At 45.6% G+C, this 20315-nt stretch overlaps 1 protein-coding gene across 1 annotated transcript in view; it reads left to right on the plus strand.

Moving 5' to 3' along the window:
- The window catches only part of LOC141052043 (cytochrome P450 2G1-like), a 177083-nt gene that overhangs the window by 9624 nt on the left and 147144 nt on the right, over window positions 1-20315 (plus strand). The window contains exon 4 of the mRNA XM_073549222.1: window positions 3178-3338. Within this exon, the coding sequence (XP_073405323.1) occupies window positions 3178-3338 (161 nt within the window). The remainder of the gene's footprint in view (window positions 1-3177; window positions 3339-20315) is intronic.

The raw sequence follows: 20315 nt of genomic DNA on the forward strand, positions 1-20315 counted from the left end.
GTGGACGGTAAGGCTCGGGATTCCCGCTGTGCAGCGCCCAGAATCCGACGCTAACAATAGGTGGACTCAATTGATTGACAACCTATAGGAAAAGGACAGATAATATATGCGTCATAAAGAGACAGCCAATCATGAAACCATAAAGACAGAAAATGAAACAATCAGAGCACAAAACAACATCTGCATGCCACATGTGCGAGGTGTGGCATGTACAAGAAATGGGTGATCGATCAATCAGATCGTCAGAAATTATACGTGGGTCACGAGTGTAGGACGCAGCATTCATTAAGGCTACTTTCACACATCAGGTTTTCGGCGTCAGGCACGATCCGGCATCGTGCCGGATCCGGCAAATGTTTTGTAAAACCTGATGTGCCGGATCCGGTTTTCTGCCGGATCTGTCTTGTTCTTGACAGACAAAACCGGATCCATCTCATCCGGTTCATCCGTTTTTCTATCCGTTTTTCGACGGATTACGCCGGATCCGGTTTTTAAAATTGACCCTTGTGGCCTTCCGAACGGGATTGGCTACAGGAAAACTATATATAGCATGTTCCTACAGCCCTTCTTTGACAGGTTGTAGAGGAGAAAGTGCAGGTTGGAGAGAAGAGCAAGTTACTGGCGAAGATGGATGTTGTCATTGGAAATATTTTGAAGAATTTGGTGGATTTTATAGTGGAGGCGAATCGTTTGAGGGTGATTGTTCTGGAGAAGGAGAGAGCGAGACAGCAGTGCATCAGGCATCGTAGACGACGTTTGTGGATCCACCCCATCACAGCCAAGAGAATGACGCGTGGGGTCTATTCTACACTCTGCATGGACCTTCGACGAAACCCGGATAAATTTTTTGGATATGTTCGGATGAAAATGGAGAATTTTGATTACTTGGTGGAGCGCATTGCACACCTCATAAGAAAAGCGGACACCTATTGCCGCTTCTCTGTTTCACCCGCAGAGCGTCTGATGGTGACTTTAAGGTAAGCCACATTTATTGGATGTGATCGCATCAGAGCACACTTTCACTGCAATCTTGTTGGTGGTAGTTTGTATCTCCAAGTGTTATAGCTCAGTTTTGGTATGTAATGCTGTGATTTAAAACTAATTTATTGTTTTTTAATTCCCCACAGATTTCTTGCAACTGGAGAATCCCTTTCGTCACTGCATTTCCACTACAGACTCGGGATTTCCACCATATCTGGAATTGTGAAGTACACATGCCGTGCACTGTGGGACTCCTTAGCTGAAGAGTTTTTACCAGAGCCCACAACAGAGAGGTGGATTGAAATTGCTGACAAGTTTCAACAGATATGTCAGTTTCCCAACTGCTTGGGCACTGTGGACGGGAAACATATCCGCATTGTAAAGCCAGCTGGATCGGGATCGGAATATTTCAATTACAAGAAATATTTTTCAATTGTCCTCATGGCCATCGCTGACGCGGAATACAAATTTATTGCGGTTGATATTGGGGCCTATGGCCGCTCCAATGACTCTCAAGTTTTCAAACTGTCTGCCAATGACTCCACATCGAGTCCTCCATCCTCACCGTCAGAGTCGGGAGCACGCTGTGAAGGCTGTTAAAGAAAAAGACAAAAATAACATAATTAGCCTCCACAAAAGAAATGAAATAAAAAGTGCAAAAAAACAAAGCAAAAATATTTATACTTACACGCTGGTGACCGCCGCGTTGCTGTCGCCGACGACCCTGGGAGGCACTGCGAGGACCTCTTGGCCGAGCACCAGATTGGGAAGACTAGAGAAGAAAACAAAAAATGTTATGTCTTTGGATGTAGGCATTTGTTTGCTGTGTGTGGTCTGCAGAACATTGTTTTCTATGTGTTGTGTGTAGTGTGATGTTGTGTTTCTGCGTTTGATGCAAAAAACTTACCAATTGTGAGCCCACTCCAAGTGTCTGTCCACCCCTTCCTTCTTCTTCTGGGAGCTCCTCTTCATCTTGTGAATCCTGTTTTGAAATAAAAGGCAATGAATAGACATATATTACAGAGATGATGGATTTTGGAAATAAAAACTTACCGTCAAACGCTGACGATGCGAGGGAGGGCTCCCAGAAGATGATGTGCTGTCTTCCTGGTGGCCACACTCCATGCCTGTGGGTAGTGTTCCAGCTGCTGCCATTGCTGCTGCTGCTGCTGCATCTATTGGGCGGCTGTTGAATAAAGAGAAACAAAGGGCCAATGAATATCTTGATATTCAATAGCCCTAGTTTTTAGGAATGGGGGATTTGATAATTACCGTCTCTCATCTGCTGCTGGACTCCCCTCCCGTTCCTCAGCATGTTCCCTTTGCTGCTCCATTTGGGGTGGTGGTGGTGCTGATGGTGCTGCAGATGTCTGCTGCCTTCTCCTGCTCCTGGTTCTTGGCTTGGGTGGCATGTTGGGTGTGGCTGAGGGTCCCACTGTCTTGCTTTTATATATGTCTTGTGGGCAGAGCTACTGAGCATGCTCAGACCAAAAAAAACGGATCCGGCCACCGGATCCGGCTGTCGCCGGATCAGGCGCATTGCGGCGCTCATAGGCTTTCATTGTATGAAAAAGCCGGACACACCGGATCCGGCGTGTCCGGCTTTTTCGCCGGAGACAAAAAACGTTACAGTAGCCGTTTTTTCCAGACGCCGGATCGCGTCACATTGCCGGATCCGGCGAAAATCGGATGAAACGCATGGCCATCCGGCTCGATCCGGCTCTAATGCAAGTCAATGGGGGGGAAACCGGATCCGGCATTGCATTTCGCCGGATCCGGTTTCTGTCAAAAGCGCCGGATCGCGCCTGACGGCGAAAACCTGATGTGTGAAAGAGGCCTAAGCTAGTACATAATAAAAAGATTAGTGCGCTCAATGTCATGGATATCAATGGATATCACAGATGTGGGATGGAGAATATGTTGAGATCACATGGGCAACGCATAGGCTGTCCGAACCCTCACTATAGTAAGAAGCCTTTGCCCACCGGGAATTTGGTCTGCAGCATTACCACGGGAAATGTGTCCCTGGAAACATGGGCAATGCCATGATGATAGTATGGACATTTTTCTGGCAAAAAAACATTTGTTTTTAGTAAATGAGCAATCTGTTTTCTGATGTATTGTTGTTGTTCACCATGCAAAATTACTGTGTAATTAAAACTTTCCATTCAATGCTAACATTATTTCTTCCTTTAGGGCAGCCTGTTGACCCCAGCAACACTCTGATGTTTGCAGGTTCTAATGTTATTGCAAACATAATATTAGGATCACGCAACTGCTATGATGACAAAAGGTGGCAGAAACTTCTACAGGATACTCAACATGCTTTTCATATCATCTCATCCATTTGGGGACAGGTGGGAATTTAATTTTGCAACTATAAATGCATCAAGGAGAGGCTCTCATTCTGGAGAACCTGACAAGTTCATGGATTATGTGGATGGTCCAATGATTTCTGTAACAACTCTGTTATGCTTTAGTACTATCTTTTGATCTTATTTTTATATATTCTTGTTCAAAATTATTCCTCTACTGCACATCACCTCTGCCAGAGGAAGCCACTCTGTCCCTAGTTGCAGAGTTGAGGATAGTGATGAACGAGTATACTCGTTGCTCGGTTCTCCCTGAGAATGCTAGGGTGGTCTCTTAGTATTTTGGAGTGCTCAGAGATTTAGTTTTCATCGCCTCATCTGCATGATTTGTGACTGCTAAACAGCTTGAATACATGTGTGGAAAGCCTGTTTCTTATGGAATTCCCACATGTATTCAGCCTGTCTACAAGTTGCAAATCATGCAGCTGAGATGACGAAAACTAAATCTCCGAGCTCGCCAAAATACTTAGAGGACACCCGTGCATGCTCGGGGAGACCCAAACAACGATGCTACTCGCCCATCACTAGTTGAGGTATTGACAGTGCTTGATGATGGGTGTCAGGGAACAGCCGTGAAATTACACAGATATCCCCTCCACTGTTACCACGTTGTCACAAGCCTGAACTCCACTGTCTCCAATTATCGGAACTATTTTGCAATTGACTGACGGTTGACAGATGAGGCCACGATTGCTTTCACTACTATGTCGGATATTGGGGAACTCAGAATAAACCTATAGATTATACACATCCAGATTAAATCCATGGAATATATGTAATCTTTACAGTCACTAACAAGCTCAGTAATAACTCAAGAAAACTAGCTGCCACCACCAAATGTTTATACAGGCTGTTTTGACTCCCCGATTTACATAGTAGCATAGTAACATAGTTAGCATGGCCGATAAAAGACATTTGTCCATCCAGTTCAGCTTATATTCCGTCAGAATAAATCCCCAGATCTAAGTCCTTCTAAAGAACCTAATAACTGTAAGATACAATATTGTTACGCTCCAGGAAGACATCCAGGCCTCTCTTGAACCCCTCAACTGAGTTCGCCATCACCACCTCCTCAGGCAGGGAATTCCAGATTCTCACTGCCCTAACAGTAAAGAATCCTCTTCTATGTTGGTGGAAAAACCTTCTTTCCTCCAGATGCAGAGAATGCCCCCTTGTGACTGTCACCTTCCTTGGAATAAACAAATCCTCTGAGAGATATTTTTATTGTCCCCTTATATACTTATACATGGTTATTACATCGCCTCTTAGTCGTCTTTTTTCTAGACTAAATAATCCTAATTTTGCTATTCTCTATGGATATTGTAGTTCCCCCATCTCCTTTATTAATTTTGTTGCCCTCCTTTGTACTCGCTCCAGTTCTATTATATCCTTCCTGAGCACCGGTGCCCAAAACTGTACACAGTACTCCAGTGCGGTCTAACTAGGGATTTGTACAGAGGCAGTATAATGCTCTCATCATGTATATCCAGACCTCTTTTAATGCACCCTATGATCCTGTTTGCCTTGGCAGCCACTGCCTGGCACTGCTTGCTCCAGGTAAGTTTATCATTAACTAGGATCCCCAAGTCCTTCTCCATGTCAGATTTACCCAGTGGTTTCCCAATCAGTGTGTATTGGTGATATTGATTCCTTCTTCCCATGTGTATAACCTTACAGTTATTGTTAAACCGCATCTGACACCTTTCGTCCCAAGTTTACAACTTATCCATATCCATCTGTCACAGAATACTATCTGCTTTACATAGTTTTGAATCATCTGCAAATATTGATATTTTACTGTGTAAACCTTCTACCAGATTGTTAATAAATATGTTGAAGAGAATAGGGCCCAACACCGACTCCTGCGGTACCCCACCGGTCACAGCGACATGGTTAGAGAACATACGATTTATATCCACCCTTTGCTTTCTATCACTAAGCCAATTACTTACCCATTTACAAACATTTTCCCCCAGACCCAGCATTCTCATTTTGTGTACCAACCTCTTGTGTGGCACGGTATCAAACACTTTGGAAAAATCAATATATACCACATCCAATGACTCACCTTGGTCCAGTATATAGCTTACCTCTTCATAAAAACTGATAGGATTGGTATGACAGGAGTGATTCCTTATAAACCCATGCTGATATGGCGTTAAACAGTTATTCATCCAGAATAAAATCCATCAGAAACCATTCAAATATTTTACCAACAATAGAGGTTAGACATACTGGCCTATAATTTCCAGGTTCACTTTTAGAGCCCTTTTTGAATATTGGTATCACATTTGCTATGCGCCACTCCTGTGGAACAGACCCCTTCGCTATAGAGTCCCTAAATATAAGAAATAATGGTTTGTCTTAATTAGCAGGTTTTGCACCTCTTCTTGTGTTAGATTGGTGACCCTTAATATAGGGTTTTCTCTGTCTGTCAGCATTTCACCAAGCATTTCATTTTCCACTGTGAATACCGGAGAAGGTGTTTAACCCCTTTCTGACATGAGATGTACTATCCTGTCCAAGGTACCCAGGCCCATATGACCGGGGATGGGATAGTACGTCTAAACAATCAGTGGTGCTCGCGGGGGAGCGCCGCTGATCACTGTCGTGTGTTAGCTGATTATCACAGCTGACACCCGGCACTATGTGTCAGGGGCGGTCACGGGCCACCCACAGCACGTTAACCCCTGGCACGCTGCGATCAAACATGATCACTGTACCGGGGGATTAGGGAAACATTGGCAGGAAGGGGGCTCCCTCCGTGTTTCCCTGAGACCCCCAGAGCAGCGCGGTGTGCTGCACTGTCCGAGGGTCTCCTTCCCTGCAGGGAGGTGGCTTCCTCAGTGCCTGCAGAGAGCAGGCACGGAGGAAGCCTTTGCAGCGCCTGTCAGATCACTGATCTGACAGAGTGCTGTCCAAACTGTCAGATCAGCGATCTGACACATTACAGTGATGTATACCCCCCCGGGACAATAAAGTAAAAAAAAAAAAAAAAAGTGTAAAAATAATTTATAAAAAATCCCTAAATAAATAAAAAAATATATATTCCCTAATAAATTTATTTGCAATAAAAGTACACATATTTAGTATTGCCACATCTGTAACGAGCCGCCCTACAAACTGTCCAACTAGTTAACCCCTTTAGTAAACCCCTTAAAAAATAAAAATAAAAAACAAAGCAAAAAACAATGCTTTATCATCATACCGCCGAACAAAAAGTGCAATAACGCGTTATCAAAAAGACAGATATAAATAACCATGGAACTGCTGAAAATGTCATCTTGTCTTGCAAAAAATGAGCCACCACCCAGCATCATCAGCGAAAAACTAAAAAAGCTATAGCTCGCAGAATAAAGCGATGCAAAAATAATTATTTTTTATATAAAATTGTTTTCATTGCATAAAAGCGCCAAAACATAAAAAAAGACTTAAATGAGGTATCGCTGTAATCATACTGACTAGAAGAATAAAAAACGCTTTATCAATTTTACCACATGCGGAACGGTGTAAACGTACCCCAAAAAGAAATTCATGAAATGCTAGTTTTGGCTCATTATGCGTCACAAAAATCGGAATAAAAAGCAATAAAAAAAGTCTTGTGTCCGAAAATGGCACCATTAAAAACGTCAACTCGCCCCACAAAAAATAAGACCTCACATGACTCAGTGGGTCAAAATATGGAAAAATTATAGCTCTCAAAATGTGGTGATGCAAAAACTATCTTTACAATAAAAAGCGTCTTTTAGCGTGTGACAGCTGCCAAACATAAAAACTCACCATAAATAGTAAATTAAGCTCCCCTTTATCACCCCCTTAGATAGGGAAAAATAATAAAATTGTATTTATTTTAATTTTCCCATTAGGGTTGGGTTAGGGCTGGGGTTAGAGTTAGAGCTAGGGTTAGTGCTAGGGTTAGGGCTAGGCTTAGGGTTAGGGCTAGGGTTAGGGCTGAGATTAGGGTTAGGTTGCAATTAGAATTGGGGGGTTTCCACTGTTTAGGCACAACAGGTGCTCTTCAAATGCAACATGGCGTCTGATCTCAATTCCAGTCAATTCTGCATTGAAAAAGTCAACCGGTGCTCCTTCTCTTCCAAGCTCTGCCATGCGCCCAAACAGTGTTTACCCCCATATATAGGGTATCAGCCTACTCAGGACAAATTGCACAACAACTTTTGGTATCCAATTTCTCCTGTTACCTTTGGGAAAATAAAAAATTGGGGGAAAAAATATCATTTTTGAGGGAAAAACATATGATTTTATTATTTTTATGGCTCTACGTTATAAACTTCTATGAAGCACTTTGGGGTTCAATGTGCTCACCACACATTTAGATAAGCTCCTTGGGGGGTTTAGTTTCCAAAATGGGGTCACATATGGGGGGGTTTCCACAGTTTAGGCTCATCAGGAGCTCTCCAAAGGCAACATGACACCCGCAGACCATTCCACCAAAGTCGGCATTCCAAAACGTCACTACTTCCCTTCCGAGCCCCGACGTGTGGCCATATAGTAGTTTTCTCCACATATGGGATATCAGCATACTCAGGACAAATTAGACAACAACTTTTGTGGTCCAATTTCTCCTCTTACCCTTGGGAAAATAAAAAATTGTTTGTGGAATAAATATGATTTCTTTTATTTTCACGCCTGGGCGTTATAAACTTCTGTGAAGCACTTGGGGGTTCCAAGTTCTCAACACACATCTAGATAAGTTCCTTGGGGAGTTTAGTTTCCAAAATGATGTCATTTGTGGGGGATTTCCACTTTTTAGATAAATCAGGGGCTCTCCAAATGTGACATGGTGTCCGATCTCAATTCCAGCCAATTTTGCGTTGAATAAGTCAAATGGCGCTCTTTCCTGTCATGATCCCAGTGCAGGTTTTTGAGCTGCACACCGGGGGTTAATGTCTGAAGCTCTGTGCAGGTTTTGACCTGCACACTTGGGGTTAATGATTGTGGCCTCTTTCTGGTTCTGGGAGAGCTTCATAAACCTCTGGGTAGCTTCAATCCCTGCCAGTTATACTTTTGCCTTCGGCCTAGTGTGCTGACCCCCATGTGCCTGTGTGTTGCTATAGCTTGTTTATATGGTTCTGACCCGATTCTGTTTCCCGTTGTGAGTTTGCCTGTTGATTTTGTACTGCGTTATTATCTGTGTATGACTCATTGCCTGTGATCTGACTACTCTCTGCTCGCCCCTCTTGTACCCTGCAGCTATCTCTGTGTATGACTCATTGGCTACGTCCTGACTATTCTCCCTGTCTATGCCCCTTGGTAACTTTGTCTCGCAGTTACTCTGCTAGGAATTGTCTTGCAGCTCCTAGCTCTGTGGAGTTTAAGCCACGCCTCTAGCAGTCACGTGCTTCAGGCCCTGCAGCTCTGAAGTACGCATCTATTCGGCTGCTGCCCGCTCCACAGGTATCTTTGAGCACAGCTCGCTTTGCTCAGGACACGCGCACTGGCTCAGTGAGCGAGTTCAGTGTGGTGTCTCTGACATTATAACTGGCCTACAATTTTTTTTTCTCTCCTCACTTCTGCAGCATGGACCCAATGTGTGCTTTATCTGAGCAGGTGAAAAGCTTGACTCAGTCACTGCAGAAGCTTAGTTTGGAACACCAAGCTCTGGCCCAGTCCCAACGGCGGGTTGAGGACTCAGTTCAGGGGGTGCTTTCCACAGGCTTCCAGCAGGTGGGGAATAGAGATGTCATTTTAGTCCCACCTGAATCCCCGGTTAAATTACCAGATATGTTTTCTGGTAACAAGGATGATTTCAGGGCATTTAAGGAGGGCTGTAAGCTTTTTTCTTTGAGACCCCGCTCCTCTGGGGATGAGAAACAGAGGGTGGGGGTGGTGATGTCCCTGCTTAGGGGGTCCCCTCAAGCCTGGGCATTCTCGCTTTCCTCTTCTGCCCCTGAGAGAATGTCTGTGGATGCATTTTTTGAAGCCTTAGGGCTTATTTATGATGAGCCTGATAGAGTGCGGTTGGCTGAGGACAAGGTGATGAGTGTCTGTCAGGGGGAGCACTCGGCTGAATGGTTCTGTACTGAATTCAGACGTTGGGCAGCGGAGATTTCCTGGAGTGACTCCGCCCTGCGGGGGCTGTTCCACAGAGGCCTGTGTGAACGTCTGAAGGATGCTTTGGCACTTCATCCTCCGCCTGACTCCCTGGAGGATGCCATGGTCCAAGCGGTTCGCATGGATCGCAGGCTGCGGGCTAGAGGCATTATGCAACCGGAAACGCCCTTATTCTTCAGTGGAGATGAGACCCAGACTCTTCCTATGGCTATGGAGGTGAACGCTGTCACCTGTGAGGGAAAGGAAAGAAGATGCCGCCGGGAAAAGCAGTTGTGCTTCTATTGTGGGAAATCTGGACATTGGAAGAAGGACTGCCCCTCCTGTCCGTCATCCTCCAAGATGGCGGGAAATGACTAGGTCTGGGTAGTAATCGAGGAGGCTACCCAGACCTTCAGGTACAATTTTCCTCATGTGCAAAAATGGTGCTGCAGGTGGAACTGGAACTTGGTTATGGTCCTGTTCAGACTACTGCTTTTATTGACTGCGGTTCGGCTGTGAACCTGATTGATACCAAGGTTATGACTCTTTATAAGATAGGGACAGTCAGGCTTCACGATCCTGTTAAACTTGTGGCAATTGACTCATCTCCTCTTACCCAAAACGGTATCTGTTGCAGGTCTGAACTTTTTTCTCTAAAAGTGGGTTCCACTCATGTGGAGAAACTAAATTGTCTGGTGGTAGATAACTTGCCTGCAGGACTGGTACTGGGGATGCCTTGGCTTCAACGCCATAATCCTACCATTGATTGGGTTACAGGGGAGATCACTCAATGGGGATGCAATAGTAAATGTGGTAACCGGGGACATCTTGTTAACGCTGTTAAATCAGTGTCTGTGTCGTCTGTCGATCTGGAAGGTATTCCGGAGTACCTGAAAGATTTCGAAGACGTTTTTTCCGAAAGTGAGGATGAGGCGCTGCCACCACATAGACCCTATGATTGTGCCATTGATTTAGTACCCGGAGCCAAGTTACCTAAGGCTCGATTGTTCAATTTGTCTGGGCCTGAGCACCAAGCCATGAAGGAGTACATAGCTGAGAGTCTCCGCAAAGGGCATATCAGGCCTTCTGTGTCACCTGTGGCAGCAGGGTTCTTCTTTGTGAAGAAAAAAGATGGTGGTTTGCGGCCGTGCCTCGACTTTCGGGAACTGAACAAGATAACGGTTAGGAACTCTTACCCGCTTCCCCTCATCCCAGACTTATGTAACCAGTTAGCTGGGGCCCAATGGTTCTCCAAGTTGGATCTGCGGGGGGCCTACAATCTGATAAGGGTTCGGGAAGGGGACGAGTGGAAAACGGCATTCCTCACATCAGAAGGACTCTTCGAGAACCTGGTAATGCCATTTGGGTTAACTAATGCACCCGCTATTTTCCAAAACTTCATCAATGTTGTGTTTTCTGATCTGATAGGCCATTTTGTTATTATTTATTTGGATGATATTTTGGTGTATTCCCCGGACAGTCAATCTCACTTGCAACATCTAAAGACAGTTCTCCAGAGACTCAGGGAGAACCAATTGTTCGCCAAATTGGAAAAATGTTCGTTTTTTGTACAGGAGCTGTCTTTTTTGGGGTTGATTGTGTCCTGTGAGGGGTTTCGTATGGATCCTAAGAAGGTGCTGGCGATCGCTGACTGGGTTCAGCCTCGAGATCTCAAGGGGCTCCAGCGCTTCTTAGGATTTGCGAACTATTACCGGAGATTCATTAAAGGTTTCTCACAAGTGGTTAAACCACTCACGGATCTTACCCAGAAGGGAGCTGATGTAAAAAATTGGTCTGTACTCGCTAAGGAATCCTTCTCAGCTATTAAGAAATGTTTTATGTCTGCCCCGGTGTTGGTGCAACCTGACCCGTCCAAACCATTCATTGTGGAGGTGGATGCTTCTGAAGTGGGGGTGGAGGCTGTGCTGTCCCAGGGTCCGGCCACCCTTACCAATCTCAAACCCTGTGCCTTCTTCTCCAAGAAGTTCTCTTCAGCTGAGAAAAACTATGATGTAGGCAATAGGGAACTTCTTGCGGTCAAGCTGGCATTTGAGGAATGGAGGCACTTTTTGGAAGGGGCGGCTCACCCTATCACGGTTGTCACGGATCACAAAAATTTGACATACCTTGAATCTGCTAAGAGGCTTACTCCTAGACAGGCCCGTTGGTCACTTTTCTTTTCACGATTTCAGTTCTCAATTACTTTTCGACCGGGATCCAAAAATGTTAAAGCGGATGCCCTGTCCAGAAGTTTTGATCCAGTGTCTCCCCCTGAGCCGCCGTCCTCCATTCTTCCCCCAGGGGTGGTAGTGGCGGGGGTCTCAACTGAGTTGGAACAAGAAATCCTAAGGGCTCAGGCCCTAGCTCCGGCAACCAGGCCAAGCGATAAACTGTTTGTTCCTGATTCATTGCGGCCTAGACTTCTGCAGGAGTTTCATGATTCTAGGCTGAGTGCTCATCCAGGTATCACGGCCACTAGAGAGGCAGTAACCAGGGGTTTTTGGTGGCCTTCATTAAGGTCCGATGTCAAGGAATTTGTTTCTGCTTGTGGCATGTGTGCCCGTTCCAAAAGCTTGCATAACCGACCGGCTGGGGAACTCATACCTTTACCGGTTCCTGATAGGCCATGGACTCATCTTTCCATGGATTTTATTACCGGTCTTCCACCTTCCAGGGGCAATACCGTGATCTGGGTGGTGGTGGACAGGTTTTCTAAACAGGCCCATTTCATTCCCTTGGCAGCATTACCTTCAGCAGAAACATTGTCAAGGTTGTTTGTGCAGCATGTAGTCCGATTGCATTGTGTACCCTTGAATGTTGTGTCTGACAGAGGTGTGCAGTTTGTGGCCAAATTTTGGAGGGCGTTCTGTATGAAATTGGGCATCTCACTCTCCTTCTCGTCAGCATATCACCCAGAGAGCAATGGTCAGACAGAATGCACCAATCAATCCCTGGAACAAATTCTCAGGTGTCTGACCTCCGCCAGACAGGAGGATTGGTGTGATGCGTTACCGTTGGCTGAATTCGCTTTTAACAACCGGGTGAGTCAGTCCACCAACATGTCCCCATTCCTGATTAACTACGGCTTTAATCCGCATTTTGGGGAGTTTTCTCGGGTGGATTCCGGTTGTCCAGGAGCAGAGGGGTCCATTCAGCGGTTAAAAAACCTCTGGGCTGAAGTCCGGCGTAATATCTCTCGGGCCCAGGGGAGATACAAATATTTTGCGGACAAAAAGAGAGCCTCGGGAGACATGTTTCAGGTGGGAGAGAAGGTTTGGCTCTCCACGCGTAACATCAGCTTAAAGGTACCATCAGTTAAGTTGGGACCAAAGTTCATTGGTCCGTACGAGATTATGGAGATAGTCAACCCTGTGGCATATAGGTTGCGTCTCCCCGCCTCCTTAAAAATATCTAATGTGTTCCATAAGTCTCTGTTGAAACCAGCAGGATCTGTCAAAGAGAACTCTGAGACTGTTGTTCCTCCAGTGCTGGTGGAGGGTCAATTGGAGTATTATGTTGGACATATTGTGGACTCTCGGCGGGTGCGCCGCTCTTTGCAGTACCTGGTCCACTGGAAGGGATATGGACCAGAAGAGCGCTCATGGGTCCCTGCTCGCTCGGTACATGCAGATCGCCTGGTTCAGGCGTTCCATGCCAAGTACCCGGGGAAGCCTGGGGGTTCAGAGGCCCCCCGTTGAGAGGGGGGTACTGTCATGATCCCAGTGCAGGTTTTTGAGCTGCACACCGGGGGTTAATGTCTGGAGCTCTGTGCAGGTTTTGACCTGCACACTTGGGGTTAATGATTGTGGCCTCTTTCTGGTTCTGGGAGAGCTTCATAAACCTCTGGGTAGCTTCAATCCCTGCCAGTTATACTTTTGCCTTCGGCCTAGTGTGCTGACCCCCGTGTGCCTGTTTGTTGCTATAGCTTGTTTATATGGTTCTGACCCGATTCTGTTTCCCGTTGTGAGTTTGCCTGTTGATTTTGTACTGCGTTATTATCTGTGTATGACTCATTGCCTGTGACCTGACTACTCTCTGCTCGCCCCCTTTGGTATCTTGCAGCTATCTCTGTGTATGACTCATTGGCTACGTCCTGACTATTCTCCCTGTCTATGCCCCTTGGTAACTTTGTCTCGCAGTTACTCTGCTAGGAATTGTCTTGCAGCTCCTAGCTCTGTGGAGTTTAGGCCACGCCCCCAGCAGTCACGTGCTTCAGGCCCTGCAGCTCTGAAGTACGCATCTATTCGGCTGCTGCCCGCTCCACAGGTATCTTTGAGCACAGTTCGCTTTACTCAGGACACGCGCACTGGCTCAGTGAGCGAGTTCAGTGCGGTGTCTCTGACATTTCCCTTTTGAGCTCTGCCATGCGCTGAAACAGTGGTTCTCACCACATATCAGGTATCAGCATACTCAGGAAAAATTACACAATAACATTTGCAGTCCAATTCCTCCTGTTACCCTTGGTAAAATAAAAAAACATTGGACCTGAAGTAATTTTTTTGTGAAAAAAGTTAGATGTTCATTTTTTTAAACAATCAAAAATTTCCTGTGAAGCACCTGAAGGGTTAATAAACTTCTTGAATGTGGTTTTGAGCACCTTGAGGGGTACAGTTTTTAGAATGGTGTCACTTTTGGGTGTTTTCTATCATATAGACCCCTCAAAGTGACTTCAAATGAGATGTGATCCCTTAAAAAAAATGGTGTTGTAAAAATGAGAAATCGCTGGTCAACTTTTAACCCGTATAACTTCCTAACAAAAAAAAATTTTAGTTCCAAAATTGTGCTGATGTAAAGTAAACGTGTGGAAAATGTTACTTATTAAGTTTTTGTGTGCCGTATCTCTGTGATTGAAGGGCATAAAAATTCAAAGTTGGAAAATTGCGACATTTTCAAAATTTTCGCCAAATTTCCATTTTTTTCACAAATAATCGTAAGTTATATGGATGAAATTTTACCACTAACATGAAGTACAATATGTCACGAGAAAACAATGTCAGAATCACCTGGATCCATGGAAGTGTTCCAGAGTTATTACCTCATAAAGGGACAGTGGTCAGAATTGTAAAAATTGACTGGTCATGAACGTGCAAACCACCCTTGGGGGTAAAGGGGTTAATATATTAGCTTTTTCCTCATCATCTACAACCATTCTTTCCTTACAGTTTTTTAAGGGGCCTACACTTTCACTTATGATTCTTTTACTATTGATATAGTTGAAGAACAGTTTGGGATTAATTTTAATCTCCTTAGCAATGTGCTTCTCTGTTTCCTTTATGGCAGCTTTAATTAGTTTTTTAGCTAAAGTATTTTTCTCCCTATAGTTTTTTAGAGCTTCCACGGTGCCATCCTCCTTTAGTTGTTGAAATGCTTTCTTTTTGCTGTTAATTGCCCCTCTTACTTGTTTGTTTTGGATGTTCTTTCTTTTCTTTTCAATGTTTTTTTTTAATGAAAGTACAGCATTAAATACATTTGTAGCATTAATTGGTATAAAAATTGCAATTATCATTTAACAGGCAGTAGATAATTAGCATTGGATAGGCACGTATTACATTGAGGAGTAGTCAGTGACAGATTAAATAATACCTTAATCTAGAGACTCATCAAGTAACAGTTCCATAAAAAGGTATAGAGCCTTCTAATTGCTACATTAGCCAACATCCTTCGCTATAACTGTATTAAGATGCCGGGTAAAAAGAGATGGTATTAAATATAAGAGGGAAGGCAAGGTGAAGATAAAGTAAAGAAAAGCGGATAGGAGGAGAGGGTGTGATAAGAAGGGGAGGGGGGTGGTGACTGGGCACGGGTTGTATCAGTGCTGTACTGAATTAGAAGTGCTACATTAGTCCTGCTGGAATTTGTAAATAGATCTAAAACGGATCAATGGACGCCAAATTTCTTCAAATGCTGATTGGGAGCAGTTTACTAAAGCTACAAGTTTAGCTACGTGGAATAGCATATCAACTTTTCCATATAATTGGTAGGTATAGTGAACTTTCGTTGTCTTCCAATAAGTAGGAATTAGTTATTTCAGTGCTGTCAGTATGTGTTGCACTAATACAGAAATGTGCTTATGTCTATGCCAGATCGGGAAATTTAAAATTACTATTTCGGGTGTCAATTTGAGAGTTCTGTTTAATACACTTTGAATAAACTTTTCAACAATGTGCCAGAATTGTAGAAGAGGTGGACAGGACCACCACATGTGTAAATATGTGCCATCAGCGTCTCCACATCTCCAACATTTAGTAGAGGCGCCTGTCCGCCAATGACTACTTTGTTTTGGTGTGATGTACCATCTGGTTATAATTTTAAAGGAATTCTCCTGCGCTCTGACACACTGTGTTTTGTCATGCAAGCATTTGTAAATGTGGGAGAGGAAGGGAAAAGATCAGTGCTGATAAGAGGTGTTGCATGAGACACACCTATGACCTCCAGAGTGTCGGGCACCCAATCCCCACTGGCCCAATTAATCAAAGCTGGAACCCCTCCAATCCCTTTTTTCTGAGGACATTGCCCCAGTCAACCAGATTAAGGGCATCTCTAACGTGGTCAAACTTTGCCTTCCTAATGTTCAGTCTTTTTGTGACTCCCTGACAAATCCCCCTAGCGAAAGACAAGCGAAACTGTACAATATTGTGGTCGCTATTTCCTAGATGTGCGATGACCTGCAGATCTGTTATTCTGTCAGGTCTATTAGATAGTATTAGGTATAAAAGTGCTGCTCCTCTGGTTGGATTCTGCACCAATTGTGAAAGATAACTTTTCTTGGTTATTAGCAGAAACCTGTTGCCTTAATGGGTTTCGCAGGTCTCTATCCCAGTTAATATCCGGGTAGTTAAAGTCCCCCAAAACAAGAACCTCATTATGGGTTGTAGCTTCATCTGCCTTAGTAGTAGACTTTCCATGATTTCTGTTATATTTGTGGGTTTGTAACAGACCCCAATAAGAATTTTATTTTTCCCTCCATGTATTTTGACCCATATGGACTCGACATCCTCATTCTCTTTGCAAACCCCTCTTCCTCTCTGATTTTCCCAATCATTTCTAAACAGACTGTAACCCTGTAAGTTAACTGCCCAGTCATAGCTTTCATATAACCATGTCTTGGTTGTTTCCACTATGTCATAGTTACCTGTAGATATTTCTGCTTCTAGTTCTTCCATCTTGTTTGTCAGGCTTTTGGCTTTTGCAAGTGGAACACCCCCTCAGGGCTGTGGGTTACTCAGTACCGGGCCGGTGTCTTAAAGGTATGTTTCACGGCAGCAGTGACCCGGTCCATGGCCCTGAGTGTCCATGTAAAACAAGAACTGATGAGGAATAAAGTCTATGTGTAGAGATAAGTTCGTGATGCCACCTGTGATACTCAGCGATAAAGGTGTTAGCCGACGCTGTAGTTCTGACCGCTGGGGATGGTGGTGATGCAGCAGAGTTGGTTCAGCTCCCCACAGGTGGAGCTGGTCCCCAGGGCAGTGTGGTTATAGATTAAAAGGTAAATGGTGGTGGTTGTAGATATTGGAGTACAGTGCGTGGCAGAAAAGACAGAAAGGACTCAGGCCACACAGTAGATGTAGTTTCCAAAGCTTTACTCACAGTTCTCAAGAGCTGGCGATGCCCGCTTGATGCTGCGTCCTCCAGGTGAGGGGTCCAGCAAAATCCCAAGTAGATGATGGAGAACATTCTTCCAGGACTCCATTCAGTATATGCCTTACCTGGCCGTCTCACTGTGCTGATTTACAGGCCACAGTAATAAATTCACACATTTCTTGTCTGCTTGGGCTCGAAATGTTGCCTTATAGGCTCGTGGAGATGGAAGCTTTCTGCAACTTGATGGCGGGGTACTTGGGTACAGGGTACTTGGTCCCCAGCCGCCACTATTTCTCCTGCTATGCCATCCTGGTACTACACAAGCACGTGTCCCACAACATTACCCGTGCCCTCAACAATGCAGTTACTGGGAAAGTACACCAAACCACGGACACATGGACAAGTACTTGTGGCCAGGGATAGTACATCTTGCTGATGGCACACTGGGTTAACATAGTGGAAGCCGGGACCCAGTCAGAGCTTGGGATGGAACACGTCCTCCCGACGCCAAGGATTGCGGGCCCTACGTCAATCAGGTTTGCCCCCACAGTCTACAGCACCTGTACCTCCTCCTTCTCTTCAGCCTCCATCTCCAAAATGAGCACATAAGTCACAAGCTGGTAGCACTGCCAAAGCCAAGCAGCAATAGGCCGTGCTGAAGCTAATTTGCTTAGGTGACAAACCGCACAATGCTGAAGAGTTGTTGACAGCTCTGAAAGAGCAGGCAGATGTGTGGCTGACATTGCTGAACCTCCATGCCTGGCCCATGTGCTTAAACTCGTTGTTCAACGATGTCTAAAAAACTACCCGGAGCTGCCGGATCTGCTTTTGAAAGTACACCGCCTGTGTGCCCATTTTAGAAAGTCAGCTACAGCTTCAGCCTCCCTTGCCATGCTTCAGCAGCGATTGCAGATTCTGGCTCACCGACTGGTGTGTGATGTCCCCACGTATTGGAACTCTACACTTCATATGTTGGAAAGGATTTGTGAGCAGAAGAGGGCAACTGTTTAATACCAGCATCAACAAGGCCGTCGTTATTCAGGTTTGACTCCACACATAAGACCTCAGGAGTGGTCATAGATGTCAGACATATGTAACATCCTCCAAAACTTTGAGGACTCCACCAAGATGGTGAGCAGCGATGACGCCATAATTAGCGTAACCATCTCAATTCTCTGCATTCTGAAAATCTCTCTGCTCACAATGAAAGATGATGCATTGCAGGCAGAGCATGAGGACATGGAGCAAGGAACCATACAGGGTGATTACACACAGCCCAGCCTCATGTCATCCCAACGTGGATTGGTTGACAATGAGGAAGAGGAGGAGGAGGAAGAACAGGAGCTACTTTCATGCACTATAGACGGTACTACAAGCACAACTGCCACACCGTCTGTTCAGCGTGGATGGCCTGAGGACAGGGAGGAAGAGGAGGAGGAGGAGGAGGACACTTTGGTCAGTCATCCTGTTGGTGAGGACACGGAAGGCTTGCCTGTTATCAGTCTGGCACGCATGGCTGACTTTATGTTGCGCTGCCTTTCCCGTGACCCTCGTATTGTAAAAATATTGGGTAACAGTCATGACTGGGTAGTGACACTTTTAGACCCATGCTACAAGGAGAACTTTCAATCTCTTGTTCCAGAGGCAGACAGGTGTGCTAAAATGGTGCAGTACCAGATGGCCATTGTTGCAGAATTGTTAAAAAAATTTCCTTCTCAAAATGCTGGCGGCATACAGTTCATTGGACAACCAAGGAGAACAGGCGATAGAGACACAACTGCAATCCAGCAGAGGCATGGGAACACTGGCAAAGTTCTGGGACACTTATCTCAGACCCTCCCATCGCCCTGGCCCTGAGGCGCAGGGTAATGTCACAAGGAATGAAATGTTTTCTAAGATTCTAAAGGAGTACCTTGCTGACCGTACCATCGTCCTCCATGATTCCTCTGTGCCTTTTAACTACTGGGTGTCATGGTCACGTGTGTCGGGACGCAGATGATACCGCAAGGCGAACCCATAACACACGTGACCCTGGATACACCGCCTCCAGTGGGGCGCATTTAAATAATAAAAACGTGCAGGTGGATACGCCGCCTCCACCTGGCGAATTTAGGTATTACACGCTATACAAACAATATCTGGAAACACCGCCTCCAGTAAGGCGCATTTAAATAATAAAGGGGGGAACCTGGGTAACTTTAACAATGGTGGGCCCTGCGATAGGGAAAAGGGAATTGGAGACCTCCTGAGCTCCCCTGAGCCAGTGTCCCTGCACTCCTAACGTTCCCTATGCCGGTTTCGCACCGGGCGCCGCACGCGTACCTCAACGCCCTAGCTCGCCCTGAACCTAAACCCTCACTAGGGAATAGGTCGGTGCGGAAACTAATCCCACCACTGCACTAATAACACACATGAGGAAAGAGACAATACAGGGGAAACACCACTGAGCTTTGCTCTGTTGCGTGCGCTCCTAGCAACAGAGCCCACCACCTGCGTGCGTCTTCTCCTCCACCCAGATCCATCACCATAACAGGATCCTTCACCCTAGTGCAGCCTTGGAGCAGAGTCCAAAACCAGTTGCAGCTGCTTAGTACCAGAGTCCCAAGGAAGAGTTCAGCTGCTGACACGAAGTCGAGCATGCTTGAGTCCAGCTCAGCGGCCAAGTCCCACATGGTGAGTGCCACTCTCCATAGTCGCCACTCCACCAGCCCATGCAGACACTTCCCGCTGACACCATCACTGCGACTCCACCACGCCATGCCAGCCCTTCGTCCAGACACCATAGCTGAAACACATCCCCCCTGGCTAAGCTGCGCAGGACTCCTCACCAGCTCCATCCTTCATCCAGGCTCTCCAAAAACAGAGTGAACACACTCTCACAATATCACAGGCAGTGATTGCACACCTCTAGCACACCTTTATAGGATGTCACACCTGATACCTAATTAAGTGCACAAAAACCCAAAGTGCAATAACACAACCACCACCGGGGACAGTCAAAACACCTTTGAACTTAACCAAAGTAAAAAAAGTTCACTTTGTGCTTTTAATACTGCCAGATCCAACACTGGATCATGACAGTACCCCCTCCTTAATGAGGGGCCTCTGGACCCTCAAGACCACCCCTCATTAGGGAAACACCTACAGCGGGGACGCCCAGATCCTGAGTTCACCCCACCATTACCTGACACTTCAGGTTTATGACAAACACCGCTGATATTGGCAATATATGTTCCTTTTGGAGGCACCACTCATCTCCACAGCGCCGACCTGGGGAACGAGTTAATGTATGTGTAGGTTTGCTCAGAGCTGATCAGACTCCATAAC

Source organism: Dendrobates tinctorius, unplaced genomic scaffold (genome assembly GCF_039654945.1).
Source record: "Dendrobates tinctorius isolate UK_male_01 unplaced genomic scaffold, ASM3965494v1 ptg000158l, whole genome shotgun sequence".
In the NCBI taxonomy this organism is placed as follows: domain Eukaryota; kingdom Metazoa; phylum Chordata; class Amphibia; order Anura; family Dendrobatidae; genus Dendrobates; species Dendrobates tinctorius.